The sequence below is a fragment of the Petaurus breviceps genome, unplaced genomic scaffold (assembly GCF_028583685.1).
Source record: "Petaurus breviceps papuanus isolate PSGF00001 unplaced genomic scaffold, PetGlider_PUasm1.0 79, whole genome shotgun sequence".
Classification (NCBI taxonomy): Eukaryota; Metazoa; Chordata; class Mammalia; order Diprotodontia; family Petauridae; genus Petaurus; species Petaurus breviceps.
Window position 1 is genome coordinate 3,942,610 of NW_027186523.1, and position 21,620 is coordinate 3,964,229.

At 38.2% G+C, this 21,620-nt stretch overlaps 2 protein-coding genes across 2 annotated transcripts in view; one reads left to right on the plus strand and one right to left on the minus strand.

The window, feature by feature from the left end:
* LOC138175790 (branched-chain-amino-acid aminotransferase, cytosolic-like) overlaps positions 1-21,620 on the minus strand; it is a 261,129-nt gene that overhangs the window by 219,429 nt on the left and 20,080 nt on the right. The gene's annotated exons all lie outside the window — the stretch shown is intronic.
* The window catches only part of LOC138175695 (inositol 1,4,5-triphosphate receptor associated 2-like), a 115,933-nt gene that overhangs the window by 25,668 nt on the left and 68,645 nt on the right, over positions 1-21,620 (plus strand). Inside the window, exons 9-16 of the mRNA XM_069106209.1 lie at positions 1,688-1,765; positions 4,878-4,934; positions 6,856-6,915; positions 7,013-7,077; positions 7,180-7,279; positions 10,543-10,677; positions 11,936-12,037; positions 14,840-15,003. Of these exons, the coding sequence (XP_068962310.1) occupies positions 1,688-1,765; positions 4,878-4,934; positions 6,856-6,915; positions 7,013-7,077; positions 7,180-7,279; positions 10,543-10,677; positions 11,936-12,037; positions 14,840-15,003 (761 nt within the window). The remainder of the gene's footprint in view (positions 1-1,687; positions 1,766-4,877; positions 4,935-6,855; positions 6,916-7,012; positions 7,078-7,179; positions 7,280-10,542; positions 10,678-11,935; positions 12,038-14,839; positions 15,004-21,620) is intronic.

A 21,620-nucleotide genomic window follows, 5' to 3' on the forward strand; every position in this document is an offset into this window, starting at 1 on the left:
GGGTGGTAACTAGATAGTTACTACTGTCTAGTTATAGATAAAATTCTATTAATAGAATTTTTACATGTAAACTAAGAGAAGGTATCAAGTCTCTGCCACCTCTGAGGAGATGGGATTCAGGAGGAAAAATTCAAGGCTGCTAGAAATTCATTTATCTAGTGTTGAAAGTAAGCTCCATTATTCAAAAAGGCGCTCTTAATTATACTGTGAAATCTGAGAGGACAGAAATTGTTTCATTCTTTTCATCCCTCACAGCACCTAGCAGACCACCCTGTACTAACAAATTCTTAATAATTATTGACTGAATGGATGAGTAAATAAATCTTAACTATTGATTTTCTAATGTGTGGGATATATTGGAGCCATTGGATAAGAATATGAAGAAGTATTCTTAAAACATTAAAAAAGGGCAAGAGAATACTTAGATTTGCTATGACTTTTATGGAATAAACAAATTTCCTCTTAATAACCTTTGAAGCTCAATTGTGGTTAAATGTTTCTCGTTTTGTCTGTGTAGCCTATCAACTTGAGGGTTACCATTTTGCTAAGTGTTTTGGTGAGATATGCAAAAGATATTTTATTTAACACTTCCTGTGTAGGTTGGATAAACATCTGGAGAAGGACCCTGAAATATTGTGTCAGTAGAACTGAAGTTTCACTATTATCCTTTACAATGAAAATCCTCAAGTGAGATCCATTAGTTGTTAAGATTTCTAAATAGGATCACTGTGTTATATTAAACAAATTTAAAGTTGTTTTGGGAGAACAGGAGGGAGAGGTGTAAGAAGGGGAAATGGAGGAACAATTTCTAAATCACTTCTAAGATAGCCCTATAATTATCTACTTATTTTTTTTAAAGCAATCGGGGTTAAGTAACTTGCTCAAGTTATTATATATAATATACATATAATATATTAACATGGCCAGTTATTTCTGGGTATGGTGCTGAGTGTCTGAGCCCGGGATTCGATCTCCAGGTCATCCCAACACTGGAGCCGGTGCTCTTACTCGCTGAGCCACCTGGCTGCCCCTATCTACTTATTTATATTGGGAAGTATTTTCAGCTATGCCTGACAAGGAGTAGGATAAAAGAGGCTAATTCACTGTAAAGAATAACATCCAAACTTTTGTTTCCTTTATTTAGCTGGTAGTCATCGCCCTCTAAAATATTAGGCTTTGGTGACCTCCAAAAGAAATTATTTATCAGTACAAGAGTGAATATTAAAAGTATTTTATATAGTCACATAAAAGATGTGGACAAAAATTGCATAGGGTTAAGAAAGCATGGAAAGCTTATGATTTCTATTGGTGAGCCACCCATACAGATGAAATTAAGAGCCATCAAAATTTTATAAGGTAATGTATTATAGCTAGAGATGGCCCGAAATCCAAGAAAACCTGGGTTCAAGTCCTTCTTCCTGACTCATATTGACTGTGCAGCCCTAGAAAGACCTCTTAATCTCTTAATGCTCTATTAGGCAACTAAGACTAAATTGCAGAGAAATTTCAAGCCTGCATTGGTAGAGGGATTAGCCTCACCCAAGAGTTCCCTATGCCAATGAAATCACAGGTCATTATCCTATAAGTAATTTAAACCATTGAAGCTTCAGTAGTTTCATAACTTTCCAAGATTAATGTTTTCCTTCCTGTCAGTTTTGTATACATGTTTGTGTGTATTTTTTATTAGAATAAAAGAAATGTCATGGATATAGATAGATTGGAAAGGAAGATTGAAGAAGTGACTAAAAGTGAGATTGAACATCAAGTAAGCACTTCCCAAATACGGGTAAAACATTTTTTTCTGATAGTAACACCTGCTGATCTTGAAACTCTTGCCTTTGACTTTAATCATTGAAATTTATCTACCAATTATTTGAAAACTGGGGGAGGAATTATTATTGTTATTTGAAAGAGTACCTAATCATTGTAAATTGCTTCATATTCAGGATTGTATAACTCATACCCCATAAAGAGATGGATATGGTGAAGGGACTTAGAAAACCTGCCATTCATGGCTCTGACGGATGTCTGGATGGTTTTCATATGTCATATGTGTACATTATATGTGTCTAGATCTGTAGTTTACAGTAAACACAGAGGGAGTTATTTGTAAGGTCATTAATTTGAATCATCTTAAATTATTTAAAATCATTTATCTGAACTGAAAATACCTTCCTCATATGTGAAGTATGTATGAATTTCACAAATTTAACATTTCTTAGAAGGGATCCAGTCTCCCTATATATTTTCACATGACAATATTATTACATGATAATAGTTATGAATATCTACTAAGTCTGTCTTAACAATGGGAATGACTGCCCCAGCCAATAAAACATCATTGGGATGCCACTTTCTGAATTACTGTTTGGTTTTTCCCTGTGTATTGAAGGCCTATACACATTTTATGCAAATACAGAAGGATCACTTCTATTCTATTCTATTATTATATATGTATGCTTATTTTGAGTTTAAATAGTATTTAAATACCTTTGAATTTATATTTCTGAAGAAAATCAAGTACATTTTTTTTAAGTTGTGCTTCTTACAGCTGACTCTGACCTTCGAGGGGAAGAGGCAACTCTATCTTACACTTGTTGGTTTGTAATAAATATGAAATATATAAATATATGTGTACACACCCACATATATATGTAACACTTTTGTTTTCACCAGGAAAGTGTGAATTTTCTATCTATTCTCATATAAAACTATTATTCCATCATGGAAACTTCCCTTTGCAGGAAATGAGATAGGAATTTGAAAAAAAAAAAATCATAGTCTCAGAGTTCGATAGGCCATTTAGTCTAATCCATTTCTTGAATAAGAATCCTCTCTACAATATCTCCAGTAAGCAGTCATCCAGCCTTTGCATGAGGATTTCTGTGAGGACATACTACCACCTAAGAAAGTCCATTAAACTTTGAGGGAGCTCTAAGTATTAGGTAAAAAATTTTTCCCATCTACAAAGCCTACATTTGTCTCTTACATCTTCAACCCATTTCTCCTAGTTCTACTTACTAGGACCTATTTTACATAAAAAGCTGTTCAAATACTTTTAAGATGTATCATATCCTCTCTAAAGATGGGAGATGTGAGACGTGAGATGCTTTGCTGGGCTGGGCAATGTATCCTAAATGATAATTACGTTATGATAATTTTCTAAACGATGCCTGAGACACATATGTCTACAACTACATGGATTGCATCTGGACCTCTGGACTGAGGACTGTGCATATCATAATTATGTCAAAGGTTCCCAGAGGTGGGGAAACTGCGGCCTAGACTCAGTCAAAAGGCTACATCCAAGGACCTAGAAAGCCACAAGTTCCCAACCCCGGTTTTAGATTGTAAAGTCTTTGAAAGCCATAAAAGGCAAAGTCCCCCATTAATCTCCAATGGGCTGTGGTTTTCAGCATGCTTGAATAAAAACATTCCTGTATAAAAACATCATTTGTTGGAAACAAAATAAAAAGACAGCCTTTGCCCTCAAGGAGCTTACCTTTTAATGGGGGGAAAGATAAAATATTTGCCACAGGACCAATAAGGTAGCAGATTAGTCCCTTTCTCCAAACCTTTTCACACTCCTCCAACTGCCTCCCCCCAAAAAAGGACATATGTACCTTATGTGCAATAAGTACAACTTAACAGAAGATTGACTTCCATTAATAATTAACAGTAGAGAATTATAATACTTAAGAGTGTCTACTCAGCACTCCTCCCCACATCAGTCTCTGTGTGTTAGTGGCAGTAATAGAAACATATCATACATTTTGCATAGGACCCCATACTAGGATAGAGACTCACATTGTTGCAGTGATTAAGTCTGAACAACCCTTCACCTCCCACCCTTTAAGAAATGATAGAAGCTGATGATGCCCAGTGAAGTGAAGGAAAGAAGGAGAGGCTGAAAACATGTTGCTTTTTGACAGGAACTAGGCCCTAGGGGCAGGACTACTATAGCTATAGTGACTTGCCTGAACACGTCTGCATATGCCTACTGACCTTTGCTTTGGGGGTCTCTGAAGATAACAACTATCCAAATAAGCATGACATTCAGTTGGAAGATCATTTAAGGAAGGCCTACCACCTAGCCATGACATTATCCCAGAAAACTATGGAGAGGAACAAGAAATGGTTTTAACAGCTTAACCATTAAAAACTGTATTGGGAGATAAGGTCTTGCTATGGAATCTTGATGTGCTGGGGAAAGTCCAAGATAGCACATTGATAGAGAGCCACTCCATACCAAGTGGTGGGAAGAGTAGATATTCTACCGAGCTAGAGAATCACTCCAGAGAATGACCAGAGCTTTTCAGATATTATGCATTTCAGTTTTCTGCTGTCCACAGGAGAATGTCAACCTTCCCCTTAATAAATGAGTAGGAGAGGGACAAGAATGCAGGACAAGAATACACAAGTTACATAATGAATGGGATTCTTCCCTTTCCTCCACAATTGCCTTTTACTCGTTTTGAATATAAACTCCTTCAGGGCACAGACTGTTTCATATTTATCTTTGTATCCCAGCACAGAACCCAGTATATAATAGACATTTAATAAATATTTATTGATTGGATAATTTTGTAGCATTGTCATTCACCAAAGGACTATCATAGTTGAATTCAGCAGGCATTATATTGGGGCTGCAAAGATGAAAAATAAGTCTGTGCTGTCAAGAAACTTTCAAACCAGTGGGGAGCAAGACATATTTATATCCTATATATGTAATAAAGTTTAGAATGAGGAAAGTTCGCAGGAGGGGCCAAACAGAGACACATTAGAGATTAAGGAGCGGGGAGAGCTCTCTCCTAATGAGGAAAATCAGGGATGGTCTAATCAGGAGAATGACTTCCTCTCCATTTGTTTCCTTTCAGATGAAACTACACATATGTGAGAACACTTTGCTTACTAAAGATGCCAGTCTGCGTAAGGTGGGTTTTTTTAAAAAATGTTATGATGGTTTAGATTTGGAGAGAAAATAGCAAAGACAGAGTAAGTCATCATAATTTTATTACCTATTAAAATAGTTCATGTTTAATTTAATTCTAATTCTGTCTTATAAAACTTCTCTTTATACCATTTATGAAAAAATTTCCCTCAGCTCTTTTCCTGGCATGAATTTAAATATATCTCTATATTTGGAAAAATTGGAGTGCCTTTATCCACTTATAAGAACATAAATCTATATGTTTCCTATTGCAACTAGAGGGGGCAAATGTTGTAAGTCTTTGTCATTAAATGCTATGCACGATTAGATCACAGGATCATAGATTTAGAAGCCTCAAGCCCACTCGCTTCATTTTATAGATAAGGCAAGTAAAGCAGAGAAAGGCTGTGACTTGCCCAGAGCCACACATTTAGTAACTATCTGAGACAATATTTCACATCATCCCAAGTCCAGTGTCCTTTCCATTACTCCATTGGGTGAACCTGACTCTGTTTTGCGTTTTAACTTAACTCCGTTGTGGCGATCTTTGGCCATCTTCCCATAAAAGATTGTGGTGAGAGATGACTGAAGGTGATTTGGGAAGCGATAGGGAGTGCACAACCAAAGCAAGGGGTCTTCTGAATAATGAAATCTAATGAATGTGAACTCTTTGTGGGCAGGGACTGTTTTACCCTTTCTTATACCCACAGCACTTAGCCCAGTGCCCGGCACATAGAAAGCATTTAATAAATGTTTGTTGACTGACTGATAGAGAAAAAGTCAGTGGGAACGGAGCAGTGTTTAACATTCTTCCTTGTTTTTCCTTGAGAGAAAGGAAGTTTTAAAGATAACACTTCCTGTATCCTGACCAGAGTACTAACCAGAAAGCCTTTGAAGATGAAATACATGAACTTCTTGTCACTGAAGAAGAATCAAAACATCATAACCACCTTTGTCTTCAATCTCTGCTTTATGGCATTAAGATATTTCTTTGTGTCTCTGATTATGTTACCCCTTAGTTTTATTTACCAGTGGAAATAGAATGATTTTAAGGGAGGTGTGAATTGATATTGTTAGTGTTAGGTACATAATAAATATTTTCTTTGGTGCACATCTAACTTGATTTCATCTTGAATTCAATTACAATATCTATATTTTGAGACCTGAACTTGTGGGAATGTCTTGCAACAAAACTACTTTTCACTCTGATTTTTTAAAACATCCATGTCGCTGAGAGTCAGAGAACGATATGGCTAGAGGGGAAAGGATGTCTTACTGTTGCTACCTTTTTTTTTCCTTGACTTAATCTGTGATTTCATGAATTCCCAATGATGAAACTATCTTCACCCACATAAGCTGACACCTGCTCAGAAACTTCAAAGTTATAGAGAATTTCCTGGGGGCATTAAGAGACTAAGTGACTTGCCCAGGGTCACACCCATTTTGTGTCAGACATAGGAATTCTTTTTTTTTTGTGGCTTTTTTTTTTGGAGAGCAATTGGGGTTAAGTGGCTTGCCCAAGGTCACATAGCTAATTAAGTGGTAAGTGACTGAGGCTAGATTTGAACTCGGGTCCTCCTGCCTCCAGGGCCTGTGCTCTATTCACTGCACCACTTAGCCACCCCAGAGACAGGACTTCTTGACTCTGAAGCCTGCCTTCTAACCACTATACCATGCTGCCTTTTCTAGACTATCTTAATCTGTGTCCACAGCAACTCTAAAATTCAAGTACAGAACTTCTGAGATCATTTGGTTCATAGTCAGTAACTAGTGTGTTTAGTTTCTAAGCCATAAGACTGGCAGCTGAGTCTCAGGGTGAGCAGGTAGATTCAGTTCACCTGGTACTGTAGGACTTAATTGCTAATGAAGGTTGATGGTTTAGTCTATTAGACCTTTTGCTATTAACTCTCTATTCAACCTTACAGAAAGATTTACACATAGAAGACCTTAAGTCAATCCTTGTGGAATACAGCACAGCCATAGAGGTAACACACTTGTTTTATCACTGGAGAGCTTAAATGTGCTTTTAAGTAACTTCTGACAAAGTAACTCAACTCCTATTTATTATGCCTGTGATTCTAGAATTTACGAGGAGAGAAAAATCAGCTGGTGCATGAGTTGCAGCAATCAAAGCAGGAGCTTCTGTTGTAAGTACACTGCAACCTCATTCTTTTGACCTGGAAAACAGTCAGTGATGGTCCCAAAGCAGTCAGTCTGTTGTTTTTGTTTTTTTGTTTTTTGCTTTTAAGACATGGATTCAACTTGCATTTCAATGGGCAGCTTTACAGGGGCATTCCTGAAGGCCAGAAATCATTGCACTCTGAACTTAGACTTGCTCAGTCTACAGAGGTATGCACTCCTGAGTTAAAACTTTTCAGAATTGGTCACAGCTGGGAGGGAGCTTGGTGTTAAGTGTCTCTAGTTTACTGAACACAGAACCCTGCCCTTTTGTTTTAGAATGGGTCAATAATGCTTATTCTGTAAGAGAAAATGGCAATGTAGGCTGACAGTCTTCCAACTGCAGATAAACTTTATACTTAGACTTTAGTTAAAGGTTTTGTAGAAGTATTTACTTGGTATATTAAGAAATGCTTCATTTGAAAGGTAGTTTTCTTTCTCTGCCTTTACAGGGCTTTCTAAAGGAAGCCCTTTACTAGATGGTATAGTAAAATGACAGACTTGAAGTCAGTTCAGATCCTGTCTCAGATACCTAACAGCTCTGTGACCAGGCACCTTGAAGCATATCATATATTCTAGCTATCATAGCTCTGATGTGACAGGATACAGCCCTGTTAGTTGCTGTGACAACTTGAAGAGGGAAGAAGAATCTATCTACGAAGCTGTTTGAATTGCTCCTGCCAGGCTGTATGTGCTCTTCATTTCTTCTTCTTCTTTCTTCCTTTTTGGAGGGCAGTTGGGGTTAAGTGACTTGCCCAAGGTCACAAGGCTAGTTTTTGTGTTAAGTGTCTCAGGTCGGATTTGAACCCAGGTCCTCCTGATTCCAGGACCAGTGCTCTATTCACTGCACCACCTAGCCGCCCCAATGTGCTGTTCATTTCTAAAGCCATCTAGAACAGCCTTAGATTCCTGCCATTCCTATTTCAAATGCACAATGACAATGAGATGATGATGAACACAGCCAAACAGTCAGACTAAGTAAAATAGTCTCAGTCTGCCTCTGTTACTCTTTCCTTTCATCCTCCTAGACAACTAGGCCAGCTTACCAGCCCAATAAAGTGTTCTGTTTCTAAATGTAACCATAAAGCTGTGAGTCACTTTATCATGTGAGATGGGCTACCTTATGGCCAATTGCTATAGGTTTGTGCTCTATGAGTCTTTTATAGGGAAAAAGAATGAAATTGGCCATTGCAATATTTCCAAAAGATTTGGGGTAGAAAGAAGAGAGACAGATGGGGGCCTGAAAGCTTTCTGCTCAGACTTTCATGTGTGAATTAGTCAACAATAAACATTTCAATGGTAATAAATAAAAATAGATAAATAATGATCCTGCAGATTTTTTGTTTATCTTCCCCTCTAATTTAAAAACTGAAAGTAGCTGCATAGGATTTTGGGTCTATCTATATAATAAGATTATGAAGGATCATGCTGTCTCTTGAATCAGTGCCAGAGGGTATCACAATGTCACAAAATTTCCAAGTTGAAATTGATGATAGATAGATTGAGAGCTGGTAGGATCTTCACAGACCATCTAGTATAACCCCTGCCTGAGCAAGAACCCCCCTAAAATGACCCCGACAAGTCATCATCCTGCCTTGACTCGAAGTGAGGGGGAAACCTGCCCTTTTTAGACATGGTCCATTTTGCTCTTGGAGATCTCCAAGTCTCAGTGTCTCTGTCTGCCTATCTGTCTCTCTCTTTCTTTCTGTCTGTTCCTGTCTCTCTCTCTCCCCCTTTCCTCTACCCTCCTTCTCCCACACATATGCACACAGCTTGTCCAACCCTCTCCTTTTGGCATGAGGTAACTGACACCCCAAGAGGGAAAATGACTTTCACAAGGACACAGAAAGTAAGTGTCAAAGCTAAGATTTGAGCCTAGGTCCTTCAATTTTAAATCCAGCTTGTGTTTGAAGCCAAATTTGAACTAAGGTCTTCCTGATGCTAAGCCCGGTGCTCTTTCTACTGTGTTGCCTAGCTGAACAATGTTATAGTCCAGTTGAATAATTTTAAGTATGAAATAGTTACAAAACAACATGGAAGTATGAAATACTATCCATCTTTCTTGTATGAATACATAGTAGCAGCTTGGTATAGTTCAAAGGGTACTGGATTTGCAATACCAGGATATGGGGTTAAATTCCAATTCTATGCTTAGTATTTTAATCACTTGACTTTTTTGAACCTCATTCTTCTAATCTATAATATGAGGCAGTTGGACAAAATGGCTTCTGTGGTCCCTGCCAGCTCTGAAACTGTCTCTGTGATCCCAAGTGTTGAAGAGACATAAAAAAGTTTGAGAAAGCTCCCAAGGAGAGAGAAATTTAGAGCTGGATTTTGAAGGTATTGAAAGACACCAATTGATAAGAGAGTAGGAAGAAGGAAAGGTCATTCCAGCTTGAAGAAAAAATGTCATTGAGTAGTCAAGTCGATGAGCATTAAACACTTGCTGTGCCAGGCACTGGGGTAAGTACTGGGAATACAAATACAAGCAGAACGCCAGTCCTTGCCCTCAAGGAGCTTACAATCTAATGGGAGAAGAATACACAACAGGAGCTAAAAAAAGGTAGGATGGAGAGGGTGAAGGTACCTAGCACAGGAGCATAATAGAGAAAGCCCTGTGGGGATGAGTTAGCAGTATAGTCTGGAGGGGAATCAAGACATAGTTGACATGAGCCTTATCCTTAAAATGTCTGGCTTTGGAAGAACCAGACAATCAGAGGGAGAGATCACAGGGGCAGAAGGGTATTTCCAATGTGAGAAATGTTCTAGGTGTGGACAGAGCTTCTAGAGTGAAGACATTTCTGTGTCAGGGTAGAGAAAGTCCTGTGGGAATGAGTCAGTGGTAGCCAGGAGAGGGGAGATGAGCAGTGAAGGGTGTGCTTGGAAAGAGTTAGGGAATATAAAGAGATTGGCTTGACCAGATCAGATGAGTCAATGTGGAAAGTAATGAGGGGGTTATGTAGGTGATGCTAAAGGGGAACCAGGTAATAGAGAGCGTGATGCAGAGGGATCCCTATTTTATATACTTGATAATAAAAGCCAGTATTGGTGCTTTAGCAGAGTAACAAGAGGTACAGCACTGGTGGCTCGAGGAAGATTACTAGACCATATGCAGACAAAGACTGGACCAAATAAAGTAGATTCCTATCAGTTGGGAGGGGATCTAAGAGGACCCTCTCAGGTGTAGATGTCATCTCACTTGCTCACCTGCAGGGAGACTTCTCTTAAGAAGACAGAATAAACACCTGACTCAGGTTGTAATAGCTGAAGTTTTCAAAGCTTTAGTAGGACTATTAGTTGGAACTATTTCATGTTTCAAATGATACCGACTTATGAAAACAATGCTATTAAAACAAAACTAGCAAGTGTCCTTTAAGAGAATGACTTTATGTTAATGGGGGTGGGGTGGGGCATGGGGTGGACATTGTTTTCAGGCCAGTGGATCAGAATGGCTATACAGTTCAATCAATACACCATGTCTGGATGACGTAAAGGACAAAGAGAAGATGGTGTTGCTGAGAGAACCCGAGCAAATAGGAACAGAATTTACTGCTACCCTTCAAAAACTGGTATGGTATAAAGCATAGATTTCACTTTTTTGTTTGTTTGTTTGTTTTGGAGGGCAACTGCGGTTAAGTGACTTGCCCAAAGTCACACGGATAGATTTCACTTTGACTTAGAAAAATCATCCCCAAAATCCTTTTAATCATTCATGTTATTTGTTAACAGACCAAAAATCAGTGTGGTACAGGTGACAGATTGTGGGTCTTAAAATTAGAAAGATCATTGTCCAAGTTCCACCTCAGACATATATTGATCGTGTGAACCTGCATAAGCCACTTAGATTTTTGGTGCCCAAAAAACTCCTTAAGACTGCAAATGGCCAATCTGCATTGATGGAGAGAATTTGCTTACTGAGCAAATTTGCCAATTAAATCATAGTTCTTGACCAAAAAAATAAAAAAGGCAAGAACCCTTATTCCTGATCAGAATATACCTCTGGGGGCGGCCAGGTGGTGCAGAGTTGGGAGACTTGGGATCGGTTCAGGTCTCAGATACTTAACACCCACACAAAATAACTGGCCGCGTAACCTTGAGCAAGTTACTTAACCCCAATTGCTTAGGGGCAGCCAGGTGGCGCATTGAGTAAGAGCATGGGCCCCAGCATTGGGAGACCTGGGACCGGTTCCAGCCTCAGATACCCAGCACCCACACAAAATAACTGACCGTGTAAACTTGAACAAGTTACTTAACCCTAATTGCTTTAAATATGTATATATATATATATATATATATATATACTTCTGATATGATAAAGACATTTTTTCCCCTCTAACCTTTCTGAAGTCAGTGTTTTAATTCTGGATCAGAGCTTCAAATCCTACCGTTCATTAACATGACATTCTTCTACTTGGACTGACTATACCTGGAGAATTCTCTGGTAGCTACTGGCTATCACCTCTTTCTTTCATGTTGATTTTTCAACTGAGACCCTTGATGCTATAACTTAGTGTTTTAAAAGGATCTCCTCTCAGAGGAAGACATTTTGCCCCTCTGTTATATGGCAATAGGGTGACCTTTTTTTTTTTTCATCCCTGAAGGTGGTCCTAGTTTGACTTTTACATTATTAGGGGAAACAAACTTTTAAATGGGTAAGACTCACCAAGTGCAGAGAGGCTCTCTTTGGTGTCCGACTGAGTGGTTTAAGTAGCATCATCAGAAGCACCTAATATACCCTCCGGATTTTGTCCTAAATTACTTCTTGCTACAAAACAGCATGTGTATTTCACCTTAATTACTAGTTGGAGGTTTGGAAATCTCTTACAGCATGAAGAAGTCTCTGAAGTTGAAACGCTTATTGCTGCTTCCCTTCAGTGGGTAACTGACCCAGAAATAAATGTGAAGGAAAGATGGGAGGACAAGCTTACAGCAAGTATCCTGTGTTTTGTACTCTATGACTCTTCCAGATGTTTCTCTTTCTTTGTAAATTATTTTGATGTAATGATTCTTACTTACCATATTTGATTTGGGTCTTCTACTTCTACCTTTAGTCAGATCTATGTTATATATCTTCAGTTCTATTTCTGAGAAAGCAGGTTAGCTAGTAGGTGAGGACTTAATCTCTGTAACTGACATTTGCCCCATATGCCATCCCAGCTAAGAACATATCTCTCAGTTCTTTGTCATTTTTTTAAATTATGAAAGACTTTATTTTATTATTTAAATGGTTTCTGTTAGAAATCTATTTTCTCTCCTCCTATCCTACCCCCTCCAGAAAAAAGAAAAGAATCCCTTCTAACAAAAGTGCATAGTGAAATATAACAAATTCTACCGCTGGCCATGTTAAGACAATCTTTCTTCACCCAAAGTCTATCACCTTTCTCAAAGGGCATACATAGTATGCTTCATCTCTCATTCTCAAAGGCAGCTAGGTGGTACAGTGGATAGAGTGCCAGACATGGTGTCAGGAACAACTACGTTCAAATCCAGACTCAGACGTTTACTAGCTATGTAACCCTGGGCAAATCATTGAACCTCTATTTGCCTCAGTTTCTTCAGGTATAAAATTAGCATAATAACAGCACCTATCTTTTAGGGTTGTTGTGAGGATCTGACAAGATATTTGTAAAGTGCTTAGCACAGTGCCTTACACATAGTAGGCACTTAATAAATGCTTGTTTCTTTCCTCTGGAATCATGGTTGATCATTATGTTAATCAGTATTCTTAAGCCTTTCAAAATTGTCTTTATAATGCTGTTGCCACTGACTGACAACAGTGAGCTGGTTCTGTTCACTTTATTCTGTTATCAGTGTAGTAGCAAGCACCCTAGCATACCCAGGATGGCTTCTAGTACAGGTTCTTAGATCTGCTTTTCTAAAGGAAAACAACTCAAAATGCGTTAACAATTTTACTTTAATCAATCAAACATATATCATTTATCTAGTTCAGGGGGAAAAGTCAGCACCCTGAACTTCAGAGAATACAAACAGAAGTTACAACAGAAAATAACACAATTAAGCAGATGGGGCTTCCAGCTGTCTGACCATTACATCCAGTAGTCACCAGAGAGAGAAGCACCAACATCTGGGTTTTCAAAGCTAGGGGGTGCTCAATGGCTGTCCAGAGTCTCTTCTGGTCAAATCATAGAACTCTTCCCAAAGTGGACCCTCAAAAAAAACCTCATATCAGGGTATATATAGCCTTCTTCTGGGTCAGAGAATGTCACAACCCTCTTGATTCATTGCCCAATCACAAAGTAACAAGGTGTGGGTGTTCCTGAAAAACAAGCCTCCCGCCACAGGCTCCATGTGACCACATTCACTTATTAGGGGGCAGAGTATATTTTCAAATTAGGGAAGGTTCTCAGAGTCGCTTAAGCCTATCAAGGGGCCAAGGGGCAGGGAAGATCTTCAGATTCCCATTATCATTACAATCAGTTCATACAGGTCTTCTCGGGTTTTTCTGAGATTGCCCTTTCATCATTTCTTATGGCATAATAGTATTCTATTACATTCACACATTTTTAGAAAAGAAAAAGAATATGATCTTTTTGTAAGAGAGACAGTTTAAAAAAAATTTTTTTTAACATATGGCCAATTCGATCTGTGATTTTTATCCTGACCCACTAAAATTTCCTGGCACATTGGAAGAAAAGAATCATTTCTGAAGGCAGAAAGCCTGGGCTTTGATAGCCAGCTCCAAACACTTAGAACTGTGTGATCTTCAGTATTCATATTGGAGATAAAAAGAAAGAAGCAAAACAATCCCTATGCTCAAGGAGCTTACATTATATCAAAGAAGACAGCATGTTCACAAGGCAATTTATGGGAGAAAGGACACTTAGCCCTTGTGGGGAGGGGCAGTGATTGGGAAAGGGTTTATGTAGAAAGCACTCCAACAGTCTTGTCGGGTAGGGATTCTAAGTGTAGGTGAGGTGGCGGTGTGTCCTAGACATGGGGGACAACCAGTGCAAAGGCCCAAAGATGGGAGATGGAGTATCATAAGTAACAGCATGATGGCCATTTTAACGAGACCATAGATAATGTGAAGGAGAGTAATATCTAATAAGGCTAGAAAGATTTGAAAGGGGTTTGTGTTTGTTCCTCTGGGTAAATACTATAATTTATTGAGGAGTGATGCTTTTTTCCCCCCAGACAATTCCAAAATCTATTTCTGGAAAGATTAGACCAGTTCACAGCTCCACAAATAATGTATTACTGCACTATCTTCCTTCATTTGCTTGTTTGGTTATCTTGAGATTGTATTCATACAAAGATGCTAGATGATACAAGGATAGAATATTAGACTTGAAATCAAGAAGGCATGAGTTTGAATCCAACTTTAGACCCTTTTAAGCTGTGTGACACTGGGTGAGCCACTTTACCTTTTTTTACCATGGTCTCTTTATCTGTAAAAGGAGATGATAATAGCATGTATCTCCCAGAATTGTTGTGAGAATAGAGTGAGATAATATTTATGAAAAGATAGTGTTAAAGAGACAGACAGACAGAGGTGACATGCAACTCAGCAAATGTTTGTTGAATTTGGGAAACTATTAATCAGTCCCTTAGTGACTGGAAATTGGATATGGGCTTATATATAGTTACTGAGGCATCTTGAGATAATGAGTGCGACCACAGGAAAGGCAAGAGCATGTTGTGCTGGCTGTGTGATTTGTTCATCTTTAGCTTTGTGTGACGCAGAATTTTGTTTTGTAACTTTCCTGGTAGGATCTCAAACATGACCTAGAAACAAAGCTAAATCTCTGCATTCTAAAACTGAGCCTCTTGGGAAACTACAAAGAATCTCTTGATAAAGAGTTCACTAAAGTGGTAGGGAATCTGGAGAGATCCAAGCACAAATATCACCGTGTCAAGAGAGAATTACATTTCAGGTAATGTTCATTAATTTTTTTTAAAGAAATCTATGCTTCATAGATATATAATTAATTTGTAAGGCTGTGATGTGGCCTTCATTGTTCTTCATTCAGGTTCTGAAAATGTGTCGTTATCATAAAACCTTTTGCATGTTATGTTATGTAATTAACTTACAAGTTCTTATATGTGAGCTATAAATGTCTAAATCCACAGAGATTATGATATCATTCCTTCACAATAGAAGTTTTAGAATCAGAGAATGGAATTTTTAGACTTGAAGGCAATAACAAAGATCACAGGTCTGTAGAATGGACCTGTAATTAGCACTGAAAGTCATCTAATCTAGCACTCTCATCTTACAGATAAGGAAACTGAGGTCCAGACAAATCCTCAAAGAAATTGCATTCTAATGGGGGAAACAACATCTGCATAAATTGGTCCATAAAAGACAAATGCAGAAGAGATGGAAGTATAAAAAGAGGAAGGCACTGGCAGCTTGAGGGACTGGGAAGGACCCTCTGTAGGATGTGATGTTTGGAGTAAGTCTTAGAGGAAGCCAGGGATTCCACGGGTCAGAAATGAGGAGAGTATTGTAAGCGTGGGAGGCAGTCCTTGCAAAGGTGCAGAGATTAGAAATGAAGCACTGTGTGTGAGAAACAGCAAGTAAGCCAATATGGCTGGAAGTAGAGTGGGCAGAGAGGAGTAATGGGTTAAAATTTCCTGTAGACTGGATTAAAGAAACTGCTGGAGTAAAAAGCTCTCTCTTCCCACAGTAGTGTGGGTTTATTACAAACATGGCTTCTGGGAAGTAAGATACCCTACTGGGTTTGGGATTTTTATGCCCTGGATGACTGGGAAGCCATGTAAAACTCAGCCCCTCATCCCCTGTTTCAGTAATTCTTAGGAGCAGCAACTCTGCCTTTAAAAAAAAATTTTATTTATTTACTTTTAATTTTCAGCATTCACTTCCTCTGCCTTTTAAGGAAATATTAGCCCAGCCCACAGGACAGGGACTCAATAGATATTGCTCCTACCTCACCCAGACCTTAGTTTCTTTATCAGTAAAACAATGGAAGGTTAAAAGAGGATTAGAATCTAATGTCTCTTCCAGTTCTGGTAGGCTTTGTGTATATTCTATTGATCAATTTAGCAAACATTTATTAAGTACCTACTATATGAAAAAATATCATTTAAAAGGCTGGGAATACAAAAACAAAATGAAATATAGTTCATGCACTCAAGGAGCTTATATTCTACTGAGGGGAACAGCATACACACAAATAAGTAAATAATTTTAGGAGAAAGAAAACATTTACAGCTAGGAGGTTCAGGAAAGGCTTCCACACTTTGAAGTAAGCCTTGAATGAAGGGAAGGAAGGATTCTGAAAGGTAAAGATGAGAAAGGAGAATATATGCCAGGATAGCTCGTGTAAAGTCATGAATATACAGAGTGGAGTACTGAGTTCAAGGAATAGCATTTCACTAGATTGTAAATTTGTGAAGAAGTGCAATAAGTCTAGAAGGGTAGGTTCATATAATTCATTTATTTCAAACTGTAAGAAACACTAGAAGTCATCTTGTACAACCTCCTCCTTTTAGAGATGAGGAAACTGAGGCCCAGAAAAGTCAGAAGACTTGTCCAGGATCACAAAGCAAAGTTGAGCAGAGATGGGATTTAAATTCAGGTCTTCTGGCTCTCATTTGGTATGGAGCCAGATCATGAAGAACTTTAAAGACCAACATGAGGAGTTTATATGTTTATCTAGAGGCAAAAATGTGGTTCCTCTGAGCTTAAATGTATGTAGAGCTCATAATCATAGGAAGAAAGCAGCCAGCAACATAGAGCTCCATATTTAAAGGAGATAACTCGAGAATTTCTAGAACATTTTCTTTTCCCTTTAGAGATAAGGCACTGAGAATGCCAGAAAGAGCATATAAGGCATGGATCTTCTCCCTAAAGAGCAGGGAGGCCAGACTTCCTCATAGCAGTGGGTGGTGTGGGTATGTGACTTCCTTAGAGAGCTACCATCCCCCTATGCTAGAGTTATCATTATTCTCCTTTCAAGCAAATAACAACAGTTAAGAGAAAAATATAGACCAGACTGGGCCCAATTAGAAATTAGCATGAGTATACAGATCTCCTGTTACAATTTGATCTGAAGAAGTGTGGTATAGCGGAAAGACTTGAAGAAACCTGAGCCTGAATCCCATTTATGCTGCTGACTGGATGTATGTTCCTGGGCAAGTCTGTAAAATACTGAGATTCACTTTCACATCCAGAAATGGGCCATTAATTCTTGAGCTTCCCTATAGTTGAGGATCTTGAGCAAAGCTCCTGGTAAACCAAAATAAATACATTAGTAGCCTTATCTGACATCACATGAGTTCATTTTAATGTTCATTAACTCATTCCAGCCTACTTGTAAAAGTTACATCATGAAATAAATTGATTTAATGCCATTCTGAGTGTGACCCTGTGTTATACAATTACCATCCTTTCCCTTACAGGTAGCAAGGTAACACAGTGAACAGAGTTCTGGGCCTGGAGTCAGGAAGGCTTCAGTTCAAATATGGCTTTAATGACTAGTTATAGCACCAGGCAAGTCAGTTTCCTCACCTGTAAAATAGGAATAATAATACTACCTACTTCTCAGGGTTGTTGTGAGAATCAAATGAGATATGTGTAAAGTGTTTAACATGGTGCCTAGCATATAAGGGATGCTTAGTAAATACTAATTACCTTCCTTTTTTTCCTACACTCTTTCCTTCCTTCTTTTATTAAAGGAAATGGGAACCTAAAAATATAGTTCATTTCGAGGTCTCAAACAGATATGAGTAAAAAAATGTAAGCATTCCATGTAAGCACATATTAAATACAACAGTCTTTATTTCAATGCAAAGAAAATGTCAAGAACAAACAAACAAAAAAAGTTACAGAGGATTTATGGTAGCTCACCAACAGGAGATCCCTTTCTGGGGAGTGTCCTTTCACAAAAACAGGAAAGGCCTCCCAGCTTTACAGTATACTATCGCAAGGTTTTAGACTCTATGGGAGAAAAACTTGCTCCTGTTGTGTATAACAAAGGAGAAGAAAGGTGGGCACATTCTACCATGCACCCTAGATTTATGGAATTCCAGGTTTCAGTGAAAAGAGATGTATAATGTCATGTACCTATATTTTATGAGGGAAGTCAGAACAATAGGGATAAGAGATGCCCAATAATGAAATTCAGAAAACACAAAGGAAACAATTTCATTAAGGAGGAAAAATGGAGGCTGTCTAGAGAAACTAATGTGGATGAACAGGGAATTCAAACCAAGTGAAATTTCAAAAAAGAAATTTACAGGAGATGGAAACAGAAACAGGTAAGAAAAGATGAATATAAATGTGTGTAGAAATAGGATGAGGAATGCTAAAGTTCTCAACGAACTGAGATTGATGAGAAAAGCAAAGGATGACAAAAAAGGTTTTTTGGTTTTCTAGCTAACTTAAGAGGAAAGAAGAAGAACAAGGAAGGGATAGAGCCGCCTTTTGGGCAGGATGAAGCAATGGTAACTGATAACAGAAAAGAGGCAGAGCTATTCTATTTTAATTTTGCTTCTGTTTGCTCTGCCAGTTAGTGCAAAGGGTGGCAAAGGACTGAACAAAATTGGTTAACAGAGAGTTGATAACCGATATAAGGAAAGATACACAATGAGAGTCTATTTGCCCTAGATCAGTCCAAAACGAGTACATCAGCACATCAGGTACTGGTAGACCTATTGCCATTTATCACCATTTGAAAGACCATGGAGAGCAAGGAAGATGCTATGGGACCAGCAAAGGGCAACTGCCCTGATTTTGTTTTAAAGGGGAGAGAATGGAGTTGGCAGTCTATAAGCCATGAGTCTATGAGTTTAACTTTGATTCCTGGGAAAATTCTAGAGTGGGCATTAAGGAGATGGTTAGTTAACAGCTAGAAGAAGATTATTTCTCTTTAAAAACAAAAATAGAACCACAATAATATTCAGTTCAATTCCATTCTTCTTGATCTTCCACATATTAATAAAATGGTTCAACAATCATGTCTAATATTTCTGCCAGCCCCTAAGGATATATAATTTATCTGATCCCGGTGATTTGGATATACCAAGGGTAGTTAAATCCTCTCTTATTATACCTTTCCTTAATTGGGTATCAACTTACTGTTTCTGAGGTGATTATTATTACATTCATAACAAAAAAATAATTTTTTAAATAGGTAGTGATTATAAAGAGGTTTATCAAGAACAAGTCATAGTAATCAGCCATATTTTCTTTATGTAAAAGATTAATCAACTGATAGATCAAAATTTGTATTTTCTCCCTTATATTCCTTTTAAGTTTATAAAGCACTTTATTCATGATGCCTTGGTGAGATAGGTATTGCAATGATCAAAATCTCTACTTTACAGATGAGAAAACAGTGACTCTGAGAAAGGTTCAGTGACTTGCTGACTAGATGTCCAACCTACATTTAAAGAAATTTTTTTTTGTTACACTTCAAGTTCCAAACTGTCTCCCTCCCTCCCTTCACCCATATACATATATGTATGTATATGCATGTGTATATACATATGTGTGTATGTGTACATATATGTAAAATCATACTATGCATACTTCTGTTTATCAGTTCTTTCTCCAGAGGTGGGTAATATCTTCCTTCATAGGTCCTTTGTAGTTGATGTGAATATTTATAATGCTCAGAATAGCTTAGTTGTTTCCAGTTATGCATTGAAGAGTATTACTGTTCTTATGTACCAAGGTCTCTTGGCTCTGCTCACTTCCCTCTTCACTATTTCATGCAGGTCTTTCCATGTTTTTGTAATATCAACCTGCAGCTCCTTGTGTCTTATAGCACAGTAGTAGACCATCACAGAATTCCATAGATGCAGTTTGCCTAGATTCTAGCAAAGAATTTAATAACAAATCTAATGCTTTTTATTCTTCTGGGCAAACATGGAGAGATGTGGGTTAGATGATGGTACAATCCCTTGGATTTATAACTGGTTGGCTGAACTTACAGTAGTCAATGATGGTTTATTGTCAATGTGAAAGGAACCCGGGGAATAACTCTAAGGATTCATGCTTAGTTCAGGGTGATTTAACAGTTTTATCAGTGACACAAAGATGGGAGAGAGAGCTAAGACAGTGGCTGACAGAGGCAGGGTACAATAAATAATGAGATTTATTAGCATAATTTAAATAGCATCGGGGGCTAAATCCAATATGGTGAAATTCAGCAGGGATAAATATAAAGTTTAACACAATTCAAGAAATCGGTGTCATAAGTATAAGATGGCAGAAGCATGATCAGATAGAAGTTTGAAAAAATAGCTGGGTTGATTTTTTTAATTGTAGCTAATTTGAGACAAGAGTCTGACACAGCAGCATCCTTGGACTGATACACAGGCATAGTTTTTGAGAATAAAGAGGTGATAGTTTCTCTGTACTTTGCCCTGGTCAGGTCATATCTGGCCAACTGCATTCAGATCTGAGGAGCAAAGTACAAGAAATTCATTAGAGAGTGAACATCCAGAAAAGGGAAACCAGGATGGTTAAAGGAAGGATGGAAATAAGCATTTATTAAGTGCCTACTATGTGCCAGGCACTGTGCTTTATAAATGTTTTACAAGTATTTTACACTTAACAAGTGTTTTACAAATATTGCCTCATTTAATCCTTATAACAGCCCTGCAAGGTAGGTGCTGTTATTATCCCTATTTTAAGTTGAGGAAACTGAGGCAGACAGAGATTAATTGACTTGCCCAGGGTCACACATCTAGGAAGTATCTGAGGCTGGATTTGAACTCAGGTCTTCCTGTCTCCAGGCCCAGCACTCTATCCACATCCAGACCTCAGTGCCTCAAAAGCCTTGAGATTATGCCTTATTGAAGGAACCAAGGATATTTAATGTGGAGGAGAGTGGGAGGAAGATCATAGCTATGTTCAACTATTTGAATACTGCCATGTGAAAAGAGGATTAGGCATGTTCCATTTGGATCCAGAAGGCAAAACCAGGAACAATGGGTGGAGGTTAAAAGAATAAAAATTTAGACTAGATGTCAGAAAAAAACTTTCTTAACAATTTGAACTATTCCTGAGTGTGATTTACTATTCCAGGAAATGTGTGTCTTTGAAGATCTTCAAGCAGAAACCAAATGATTACTTATGGGTATGTTATAATGGGGATAGGTCAAGTCACAGCAACAAGCATTTATTAAATGCCTACCACTCAATGGTCACTAAAATCACCTCCAGCTTTAAAATTATGAGGTGTCTAGAGAAGTAGTCCTTTGGCATTTCAGTAAGTTCTCCATCCTGATGGAAATATATAAGCCTGTGACCTTCAGAAGTATCCTACGTCTTTATATTCCTCTGAAAGGGGAACAAGATTGACATTGCTAGAGAAACAAGGTCCTGCAGCCCTGAGAACTGGCTTTGGGGTTTTGGCCTGTTTCAGTTCTTTTCAGTTCTGGGCACAGGCAGTGGATTGATTCCTGGATCTGGAGCATGAGCCAGGGTAACCTTGGAGTTAGGATTGCAGGAGGAATGTTGCTGCCAAACAAGCAGGGAATCCCTGAGAAGCCAGGGTGTCAAGAGGCATTGTTCAAA